The 11,896-nt window shown below is 45.2% G+C and overlaps 1 protein-coding gene across 2 annotated transcripts in view; it reads left to right on the top strand.

Annotated features, from left to right (window-relative positions):
• LOC138733795 (secretory carrier-associated membrane protein 1-like) overlaps positions 1 to 11,896 on the top strand; it is a 122,797-nt gene that overhangs the window by 69,620 nt on the left and 41,281 nt on the right. For both annotated transcript variants that reach the window (XM_069881288.1, XM_069881289.1), the window contains one exon: positions 1,509 to 1,637. In XM_069881288.1, the coding sequence (XP_069737389.1) occupies positions 1,509 to 1,637 (129 nt within the window). The remainder of the gene's footprint in view (positions 1 to 1,508; positions 1,638 to 11,896) is intronic.

The raw sequence follows: 11,896 nt of genomic DNA, 5'->3' as shown, positions 1-11,896 counted from the left end.
TATTCTAGGTTAATGTCCAAGTAATACTACTGAATAGAAATGGAACAGTTTGAGAAAAAGTAAAACTAACTTTATAAGTAACTTTTCTGATTTGAGCTAAAGCAGAACCAATTTTCTAATTTTTCAGCTAAGCCTCATCTAAGTAACTTCAGTTACTACTTTGTTTTTTTCAGACATTGTCTGTCTCTGGAAGTCATGGCACTTAATATCCATAGTTATCACTGAATAATGGGATGAAAGGTATGCAGAAAGGCCATTGCTTATACTTATTCCTACAGAAACCAAGGTCATCCTTGAGCTGGTGGATGCCATAAGTGAAAGGGGTAAAAAAGTGTCACACCTGCAGGGAGGGGCAGACAAGACAGGTGATCCCAAACTGACCAACAGAGGATTCCATCCCATAGACGTCATACTGGGTATAAAACTGAGGGATCCCAAGGGTCAAGCCCTCTTCTTCAATGGCTGACATCCAGTGAGGACCTCATCCATCTGTCTGCTCCCAATCCCAATCCGTGAGTTGCTGAACCCAGTTCCCGACCCCAGCTCCCTTCTGTCACTGAGTCCAGACTGGGACTTTCCCCACACCTGCCCTGCAGCATCAGCTGTGACGGTGATTCCCATGGGGGAGTTCAATTTGCTTTGGTATATTTCTATATATTTTATTAATTTTTATTAGTATTACTGTGTTGTTGTTGTTGTTATTGTTGTTGTTTCATTAAAGCTGTTTTAGTTTTAGCTTCCAACCCACAACTCTCTCTCATTTCCCTTTCCTATTTCCCTGGGGAGAAGGGGGGACTGGGACCACAACTGCCTCGCATTTAGCTGCCGATCAGACTGGGAGAGGGGTTTAAGCTGGGACAGTATAATCTCTTTGATTTCTCTTCTGTCAGTATTTATAGCCGTAGGAGAACTTTCCTGTTTTGAAACATTTTCTTATCTTTTGCTATGTTACAGACACAATATTCTATGCAAATAGCAGAAAGTTTTATTCTATTATTAATATTTTATTAATTTTTCATATGATTCTGTATTGGAAATTAGTTCAAGGTGTTAGAGATATCCAGATGTTAAAAATATCAGGATTCTGAGAATGGAGAATACTTTTCAGTCCCCAGTCTTTGTGTTCCACTAAGTATGAGAGTATGGTGGGACTTGGGGAAATGTGCATTTAAAAGTCAAGGAACCTCTGAGAAATTGTTTTGTGAAGAATTCTCTTTTCTCATAGGAACTCTCAGATGACTGCTTAGTCTTTTACATAGATAAAATATTGCATTTTCCTTGATCTGTCTGCACTTCATTGTATTTTATTTCTGAAGTTTATTTTCAGTATTGGAGAATTCCTAATAAAACTCTTGGATTTTGGTAGCTCATGCTATCCATGCACTTGTGAAAATTGTACATTAAGTAATTTGAACAAGACCAAAAGCATATTTCTTTCTGGTATACAGAGATTAAAACTGTATTATAAAGCATGCTTTTTTTCTTTCTTTCATTCTTTTTTTTTTCAGGTAGAAAAAATAACTGGCCACCTCTTCCTGACAATTTTCCAGTGGGCCCATGTTTCTACCAGGACTTTTCTGTAGACATTCCTGTAGAATTCCAGAAGACAGTAAAGATTATGTACTATTTGTGGATGTGTAAGTAGGTTTTTAAAAGAAAAAAAAAAGTGCCTATTTGAACTTGATGATACATACCTGCTACTTTGGCTTTTGCAACATCTGTAATGAGAAATTATTTTAAATACATAAGTCAAATGTTGAAGTGAAATCTTTTTGTTAGTCTCAGTTATAAAAGTATTGAATTATTTCATAGAAACTTCCGTAGGAAAAAAGGGAGAAGATTACCCTAAGGCAGTTTGGTTATAGTATATTGCAGTTTTCTGTTTTAAATATCCCTGTTGTTGTAAAATAAGCTTTGACTGTTTATTACCTTAGAAATAATTTTACTGTTTTAAAAATCATCTTATATATTAAGAAATATAATTCACAGTCAGTGATAATAGACGTGTGAGTTTAAGAAGTATAATATCCATTTGGTTTATAATAGAGATAGTTTTATACAGTTTAACATAGAATCATAGAATCATAGAATCACCAGGTTGGAAGAGACCCACCGGATCATCGAGCCCAACCATTCCTATCAAACACTAAACCATTACCCTTAGCACCTCGTCCACCCGTGCCTTAAACACCTTCAGGGAAGGTGAATCAACCACCTCCCTGGGCAGCCTGTTCCAGTGCCCAATGACCCTTTCTGTGAAGAATTTTTTCCTAATGTCCAGCCTAAACCTCCCCTGGTGGAGCTTGAGGCCATTCCCTCTTGTCCTGTCCCCTGTCACTTGGGACAAGAGGCCAGCACCCTCCTCTCTACAACCTCCTATCAGGTAGTTGTAGAGAGCAATGAGGTCTCCCCTCAGCCTCCTCTTCTCCAGGCTAAACAACCCCAGCTCTCTCAGCCGTTCCTCATAAGACCTGTTCTCCAGCCCCCTCACCAGCTTTGTTGCTCTTCTCTGGACTCGTTCCAGAGCCTCAACATCCTTCTTGTGGTGAGGGGCCAAGAAGCGAACACAGTATTCGAGGAGCGGTCTCACCAGTGTCGAGTACAGAGGGAGAATAACCTCCCTGGACCTGCTGGTCACGCCGTTTCTGATACAAGCCAAGATGCCATTGGCCTTCTTGGCCACCTGGGCACACTGCTGGCTCATATTCAGTCGGCTGTCAACCAACACCCCCAGGTCCCTCTCCTCCAGGCAGCTTTCTATCCAGACTTCTCCTAGTCTGTAGCACTGCATAGGGTTGTTGTGCCCCAAGTGCAGGACCCAGCATTTGGCTTTGTTAAACCTCATGCCATTGGACTCTGCCCAGCGGTCCAGCCTGTTCAGATCCCTTTGCAGAGCCTCCCTACCCTCCAGCAGATCCACACTTCCACCCAGCTTAGTGTCGTCTGCAAACTTGCTAAGGGTGCACTCGATACCTTCATCCAGGTCATTGATAAAGACATTGAACAGGGCTGGACCCAGCACTGAGCCCTGGGGAACCCCACTTGTCACTGGCCTCCAGCTGGATTTCACACCATTTACCACCACTCTCTGGGCCCGGCCATCCAACCAGTTTTCCACCCAGGAGAGTGTGCGCCTCTCCAGGCCAGAGGCTGACAGTTTCTCAAGCAGAATGCTGTGAGAAACTGTCAAAGGCTTTACTGAAGTCCAGGAAGACCACATCCACAGCCTTTCCCTCATCCAGCAGCCGAGTCACTTTGTCATAGAAGGCGATCAGGTTAGTTTGGCAAGACCTGCTTTTTGTGAAGCCATGTTGACTGGGCCTGATCACCTGGTTCTCTTGCGTGTGCTTCATGATAGCACTCAAGATCACCTGCTCCATGACTTTCCCTGGCACTGAGGTCAGACTGACAGGCCTGTAGTTTCCTGGGTCCTCCCTGCGACCCTTCTTGTAGTTGGGCACAACATCAGCCAGCCTCCAGTCCAGTGGAACTTCCCCAGTCTTCCAGGACTGTTGGAAGATGATGGAAAGGGGTTTGGCCAGCACATCCGCCAGCTCCTTCAATACCCTTGGGTGAATCCCATCCGGCCCCATAGACTTGTGGGTGTCTATTTGGGCTAGCAAGGCTCTGACCACCTCCTATTGGATCATGGGAGCCTCATTTTGCTCCTCTGGCTCCAGGGTTTGTACACAGACGGAACAACTTAGGCTAGACGTTAGGAAAAAATTCTTTCAGAAAGGGTCATTGGGCACTGGAACAGGCTGCCCAGGGAGGTGGTTGAGTCACCTTCCCTGGAGGTGTTTAAGGCACGGGTGGATGAGGTGCTGAGGGATATGGTTTAGTGTTTGATGGGAACGTTTGGACTCGATGATCCGGTGGGTCTCTTCCAACCTGGTTATTCTGTGATTCTGTGTGATTCTGTGAAGTTCCTCAGCCTTTTCCTCACCCCCTGTCACTGTTGTTCCTTCAGCGTCCAATAGTTTTAGTCTAGAGTGGAGACAATATCATTTTAGCCTATTTTAAAAAGTAGTGTAAATTAGATTAATCAGTCCATGTTACAACTATCTTTTGTACACTAAGAATGCTCTACACAGTCTTTGTGGGATTAATTTTGCCCTCGTTCAAGTGCTGTGTTTTGACTGGAGAAATGCTGAATGAACCAAATGTACAAATGCTACAGCATTTGTTTCTTTGTCAAGTGTGATGAGAAAGCCTAATAAATATTCTGAGTCTGATGAAATTCCAATTATTTAGGTGCTTTGATGCCATTAATATATTTTTAGCATACTAAGGGGATGTGAATTTCAGAACTCTTCTGTATTTTTTTCAGGGCTCCAGTTTTAGTTAGCAAATCTGCATAATTTTACCCATTAATCTGGTAATCTTATTACTGTGATTGAACCATGTAATTGAAAAACATAAAATGAGCAGTCAGCATCAAATCAAGTGAATTCCACTTCATTGTAATCCACAGGCTTCTATATTCATTGTTGGGTCATTAATCTCTAAATAAGCAATAAATCCACTGTAGAAGATGGGACTAGTCACTCCCATAAATCTGTCAGATATTTAAGTTTTATATGAAATCTAAGATCAAGTACTCCAAAATTTTAGTAGTTACTAATTCTGGCCATTTGCAGGACTGAGTCCTAATAGTGCTGTATGTTTCAAACACAAGGTGAAGTTGAGCAGTGAGAATTGGAATATTAATACTGTTTTCCCTTCTTATGGTAATAAATAAAGGAAGCAGTGACGCTGTAGTGTTACAAAATGTGTACAAGTTGTGCTTGTATACTAACATGACAGATTTTCTTCTAGGTACACTGAGATTTTAAGAGAGTCCTGTTGCTCTTTTCCTTCTTTAGCTCTCATAGAATATGACTTAGGGATTACTCAGGAAGGAAGGAAAAGGACATTATAAAGGAAAAGAAAGACGAAAATCTATTTCAGGCTAAAAAATAAATACCCCTTAATAAGCTTTCTCATATTCATCAAAGGAAGGTAGGAATTTGGATTTGTACCCATTTTGTGCTTTATGAGGCATACACATCCAAATTCTAAAAATAGTGTCTTTGCTAACCTCTTGGAACAGTGCTAAGATATGTAGATACATTAAATGGTCTTTATTTAAAACTATAAAGCTTTCTGTTTCTGGTGACTCTTGGAGGAAAATATGATTTATCTGAAGGAAATGCGTTTCAAGTTTCTTCAGCACTGATCTGGGCATTTTGCCTTAAGTTTTTTTTCCAATAAGTTGATTTAGGGCTTATTTAAGTATTAGTTAAGGGGGAAGCAAAGATCTATGAAGAGTATTTTTTTCAGAATATTTACTATCTTGACAGTTGTTTCTTGTTCGGTGGATAAGAAGTTGGTTGGAGGGTTGTATTCAAATAGTGGTCAATGGCTTGATGTCCAGATGGAAATCCGTGACAAGTGGTGCCCCTCAGGGGTCCGTACTGAGACTGGTGCTATTGAATATCTTCATCAATGATATTGGCAGCGAGATAGAGTGCACCCTCAGCAAGTTTGCAGGTGACACCAAGCTGAGTGGTGCAGTTGCCACACCGGAAGGATGGGATGTCATCCAGAGGGACCCGAACAGGCTGGAGAAGTGGGCCTGTGAGAACCTCATGAGGTTCAACAAGGCCAAGTGCAAGGTCCTACACCTGGGTCAGGGCAATCTGTGGTTTCAATATAGGATGGGGGATGATGTGATTGAGAGCTGTCCTGCAGAGAAGGACTTGGGGGTGCTGGTTGATGAGAAGCTCGACATGAGCTGGCAATGTGCACTCGCAGCCCACAAGGCCAACCATATCCTGGGCTGCATCAAAAGAAGCGTGGCCAGCAGGTCGAGAGAGGTGATTCTGCCCCTCTATTCCTCTCTTGTGAGACCTCATCTGTAGGACTGTGTCCATTTCTGGAATCCTCAACGTAAGAAGGATATGGAACTCTTGGAACAGGTCCAGAGGAGGGCTACAAGGATGATTAGAGGGCTGGAGCACCTTCCATATGAGGACAGGCTGTGAGAGCTGGGCTTGTTCAGCTTGGAGAAGAGAAGGCTCCAAGGAGATCTTATAGCGGCCTTCCAGTACCTGAAAAGGGCCTACAAGAAAGCTGGAGAGGAACTGTTCACAAAGGCTTGTATTGATAGGATGAGGGGCAATGGGTATAAACTGGAGAGGGGCAGATTTAGGCTTGACATGAGGAAGAATTTCTTCACCATGAGAGTAGTGAGGCACTGGAACAGGTTGCCCAGGGAAGTTGTGGATGCCCCATCCCTGGAGGTGTTCAAGGCCAGGTTGGATGGGGCCTTGGGCAGCCTGATCTAGTGGGATGTCTCTGTCCGTGGCAGGGGGATTGGAACTAGATGATCTTTAAGGTCCCTTCCAACCCTAACTATTCTATGATTCTATGATTCAGTTCTTTACAGTCAAAGCCGAGGCAAGTTGCTCTGGAGCCGAGGCAAGTCTTGGTGTGCAGGGAGCTTTCCTGAGGCAGGGAAGCACCAAGGCAACAGAGAGACCTTCCAGGTGCTGGTAGCTCTCATGGGAGCCACTGACAAGGCCTGGGCATTGCCAAAGCAACCATGGCCAAACTGACACCAATAAAAGGTGTCCTAGGGAATGCTAGCAACTAGGGCATGGCACGGCAGTTTTCTTAGAAGGGCATGCATGAAAGGCATTATCACCCTACAATTGGTGCTCATCACACTCTCAGAAGGAGCCCAGTTATGGTATCCACCCAGCAGAAAACTCTGTCCTCTGCACTCACCAGAACTGCTGTGGCTACCCAGAGCTCCCACAAAACATGCAGCCACCCAGGTCCCAGGCCGCAGGGAGTGCCAGAGCCTTTCTCTGGCAAGGGATGGCAGTGGTGAGAACAGCTGTGTGAGGTGTGACCAGGTGGATGATCTGCTCAGCCTGGCAAAGCTACGAGAGGAAGTAGAAAGGCTAAGTATCATCAGGAAGTCTGAGAAAGAGACAGACTGGTGGAACCATGCTCTGCCCTTCCTGAGACACAAACAGGAACAGTTACCAGAAAAAAACCAACATCAAGGGGATTCTGTATCCCTCCTCCACCAGGCTGAAGGCAGTACCTCAAAGGAAAGGTGTGAATAGAGGCAAGTCCATGCTCAGGGTGGCAGGTGAAGACCCTCCTTGCCCACGTCACCTTCCCAGGTGCCTCTGTACAACAGGTATGAGGCTCTGGAGGTGGAAGGCCAGTAAATGGAACATGAGGATGGTGGTTGATCTACTCCAGAGGTGCTGTCAAGGTCAGAAAGGCCTACCCCCTGAAACAAGACCATCTCAGCAAGGAAGAAAAGACAGGTTATAGTTGTAGACAGCTCCCTTCTGAGGGCTCTAGGGCAGAGGATCGTACTGGTAGACTCTTCTTAAAGCAGCAAAAATGCCACAGCAAAAGCGTGGGGAGAGAGGGAGTAGGAAAGGGAGGGCTCCTGATGAGTGAATGGCTGCTCTAACTCAATGTGGGCAGGGACAAAGTGACAGTGGCCAATCCCTCTCATATAAAAGAGCAGCCCCAGGGAGCACAAGTGGCCAGGAGCACAGCAAACAGGACAGGCAAACAGGGTGTGGTGTGGCAGAAAGGTGTGGCACAGACGTTTGCATGGCAGTTTGCACAGGCAGGGTGTGTGGGCAGGGTGCAGCCCCCTCCTGGCTCTCGAAGGTAACTCAACTTGTAGTCTTCACCTTCCCAGAAGAGGACCTAGCTATGGTTTCCACTTGCCTGAAAGCCATCACCAGAAGGAATGTGGCGACCCAGACAGAGCTCCCATGCAAACATACAGCTGTCCAGATCTCTGGCTGCAAGGAGTGCCTGAGCCCATCACTCATACCAGAGGGCAACAGAGACAACAGCTGTTTTCGGTGTGATCAGGTGAATGATCGCCTCTGCCTGGTGGCAGAGCTGAAGGAGGAAGTGGAAAGGTTAAGGAGTATCAGGGAATGTGAGAGGCAGAACTCTTACAATCACTACCTCTTGTTCTCATGGGGGACTTCAATGTACCGGACATCTGCTGGAAATCCAACACAGCAGAGAGGAAACATTCCAGGAGGTTCCTGGAGTGTATGGGAGATAACTGTCTGACCCAGCTGGTAAGTGAACCTACCAGGGGAGGTGCCTCGCTTGACCTGCTGTTTATAAACAGAGAAGAATTGGTGGGAGCTGTGGTGGTCAGAAGCTGTCTTGGGCTTAGTGACCATGAAGTGATAGAGTTCTCGATTCTTGGTGAAGTAAGGAGGGGGGTCAGCAAAACCACTGCCATGGGCTTCCAAAGGGCAGGCTTTGGTCTGTTCAGGTCACTGGTTGAGAGAGTCCCCTGGGAAACAGCCCTGAAGGGCAAAGGGGTCCAGGAAGGCTGGACATTCTTCAAGGAGGAAGTCTTAAAGGCGCAGGAGCAGGCTGTCCCCATGTGCCACAAGATGAACCGTTGGGGAAGACAACTGGCCTGGCTGAAGGGAGAGCTTTGGCTGTGACTCAGGGAAGAAAGGAGAGTTTACCACTTTTGGAAGAAGGGGCAGACGACTCAGGAAGAGTACAGGGATCTCATTAGGTCATGCAGGGAGAAAGTCAGAAAGGCAAAAGCCCAGCTCAAACTCAATCTGGTCACTGTTGTAAGAGACAACAAACAATGTTTTTACAAATACATCAACTACAGAAAGAGAGCCAAGGACAATCTCCATCCTTCACTGGATTTTAATGGAAACATTGCCACTGAGGATGAGGAAGAGGCTGAGGTGCTTAATGCCTTCTTTGCCTCTGTCTTTAATAGTCAGACCAGTTATCCCCAAGGCATTCAGCCCCTGAATTGAAAGACAGGGACAGAGAGCAGAATAAACCCTCCCCTGCCATAATCCAGGAGGAAGCACTCAGCTACGCAGCCTGGACACTCACAAGTGTATGGGGCAGGATGGGATCCACTCAAGAGTACTGAGGGAACTGGTGGAGGAGCTTGCCAAGCCACTCTCCATCATTTCTCAGCAGTCCTGGCTAACAGGGGAGGCCCCAGATGACTGAAGACTGGCCAGTGTGATGCCCATCTACAAGAAGGACTGGAATGAGGATCTGGGAATCTACAGGCCTGACAGCCTGACCTCGATACTAAGGAAGATTATGGAGCAGTTCATCTTGAGTGCACTCACCAGGCAAGTGCAGGATAGCCATGGGATCAGGCCTAGCCAGCATGGGTCCTCCATGACCAACCTGATCTCCTTCTATGACCAGGTAACCTGCCTAGTGGATGAGGGAAAGGCTGTGGATGTTATTTACCTTGACCTTAGTAAAGCCTTTGACACTGTCTCCCACAGTATTCTCCTGGAGAAGCTGGCAGTTCATGGCTTGGACAGATGTTCTCTTTGCTGGATAAAAAACTGGCTGGATGGTTGAGCTGAGAGAGTTGTGGTGAATGGAGTTATATACAGTTGGCAACCAGTCACAAGTGGTGTCCCCAGGGTTCAATGTTGAGTCCAGTTCTGTTCAATATCTTTATTGATGATCTGGCTGAGGGGATTGAGTACTCCCTCAGTGAGTTTGCAGATGACACCAAGTTGTGCAGGAGTGTTGATCTGCTTGAGGGTAGGGAGGCTCTACAAAGGGATCTGGACAGGCTGGATCGATGGACCAAGGTCAATTGTATGGGGTTCAACAAGGCTAAATGTTGGGTCCTGCATTTGGGACATAACAACCCTGTGCAGGCTTGGGGAAGAGTGGCTGGAAAGTTGCCTGTCGGAAAAGGAACTGGGGGTGTTGGTTTACAGCCAGCTGAACATGAACCGGCAGTGGCCCAGGTGGCCAAAAAGGCCAACAGCATCCTGGCTTGTATCAAAAATGGTGCAACCAGCAGCAGTAGAGAAGTGATTCTGCCCCTGTACTCAACAGCGGTGAGACCATATCGGGAATCCTGTGTTCAGTTTTGAGCCCTTCACTAAAAGGGCATCAAGTTGCTGGAGCATGTCCAGAGGAGGGCAACAGCGCTGGTGAAGGGACTGGAAAACAAGTGTTATGAGGAATGGCTGAGGGAACTGGGGTTGTTTAGCCTGGAGAAGAGGAGGCTGAGGGGAGACTTTATCGCTCTCTATAACTACCTGAAAGGAGGTTCTAGTGAGGTGGGTGTTGGTCTCGTCTTCTAAGTAACAAGAGACAGGACAAAAGGAAATGGCCTCAAGTTGTGACAGGAGAAGTTTAGATTGGATATTAGGAAAAATTTCTTTACTGAAAGAGTGGTGAAGAGTTGGAACAGGCTGCCCAGGGAAGTGCTGGAGTCACCATCTCTGGAGGTATTGAAGAAATGTTTAGACGTGATGCTTCAGGACATTGTTTAGTTTGTGGTGTTGCGCTGATGGCTGGAGCATATCATTTTTTACATCTTTTCCAACCTTAATGATTATGTGCTTCTAAGAATATCTGTAGCAATTGAGGCACTGACCCCATTCTGAGGTGACAAATGAGATCACTTTATTGAGTGGATGCAAAGCCTTATATAGTGTTTCTCTACCCAGTCAGCAGCTACCCCAGTGAATTTCCACTTCTAAGAATCCCACAGCTACAGTGATACAGTGCAACCAAATATTTACCAGCGATGTGCCCCTTATCTTCATTTTTTCCATCTAATGCATTCTTTTCTTATTAACTCACAGGTCTTAGTAAAGATTCCAAGGTCTCAACAAGCTAGCAAGCATGAGAACACTGGCCATTTGGTCTGTGCTTGCTGCTATTATCACGGGTATGCCAAGACATCGGCCGCTTGTCCCGGCATACACATGACAGTGGAATTTTTTATGCCCGCATCTCCCCCTTCTTTGTTTAAAATCATCACAGCCTTCAAAGGACTATCAACTGCTCGTACCTTTCACAGAAAACATGATAACCACATGATTAGGCATAGAAATATCTTACTACAGATACACAGAAGTATACTAATGCAAAGAAAAGCGATTCTGATTAAAGCTTTTAGCTAGCTTGTTGATCCTTATCCACCAAACAAGTTTTCCAACTTAAAAGTCCTTTACAACAAGTTTTTCAACCAGCGTTCATCTTCAAACTTCTTCTCCCGTCCATGAGTGCTGATACAGCCCCAGCATTATTGCTGTCCATATTAGTATCGCCATCATCTTCGCCATAATTACCATCTCTGCTTAAATACAGATGGACACATCATGCTGGCATCCACTTGGGTCCTTGACCTGTGGAAACACAAGCATATCCTCGACCCCATGTTCTTAACTGATATGGTCCTTCCCATCGGCCTGATTCCAATGATTTTAGCAATACCTTGTCTCCTTCCTTGTTGAGCTGCTGGCCCTCTGTTTGTAAAGACAAAAAATGCCTTACTATAGATGATTGTTCTATTCCCTTATTCTCTTGGACATTTAAGTAATTCAATGCATACAGTGCTTTCCCTAATCTGTTCTTCAGTGTTTCACCCTTCATTCCCCCTTTTTGTTTTAACAACATATTCTTCAGCGTCTGTTTGCCAAATTTGTAAAGCACTTAATCCCCTTGGGTTGGTTCCTCCACGCTGTAATGGTGTTATTTGTTGAAAATCCGGGCATATTTTATTATGTTCCAGGCTAAATGTAATGAAATTTTAAATTGCATGCGTAGTGCCTTGGCAGACTGGTGATAAAAATTGTGTGACATTAGCGCTTGTTGAATAATGTTCGGTAGTGGGCCTTGGACAGCCCCTACTGTCAGCCTGTCTGATATTCTGTTCCCTTCAACTACAAATCCTGGAAGTGATGTGTGACTCTGAATGTACATCACGTAAAATTCTGCTCTTCTAGTTGTGACTTGAAACCATAACTGCTTTAACATTAAAAACAAACACTCATTGTTTACCTGTTTTAACCATCCTTTCTATACGTTGCACTGCTCCGGC

This window comes from Phaenicophaeus curvirostris (genome assembly GCF_032191515.1).
Source record: "Phaenicophaeus curvirostris isolate KB17595 chromosome W unlocalized genomic scaffold, BPBGC_Pcur_1.0 scaffold_34, whole genome shotgun sequence".
Taxonomy (NCBI): domain Eukaryota; kingdom Metazoa; phylum Chordata; class Aves; order Cuculiformes; family Cuculidae; genus Phaenicophaeus; species Phaenicophaeus curvirostris.
Note: the sequence above shows the minus strand (reverse complement) of the source record. Positions and strands in the feature narration are given on the sequence as shown.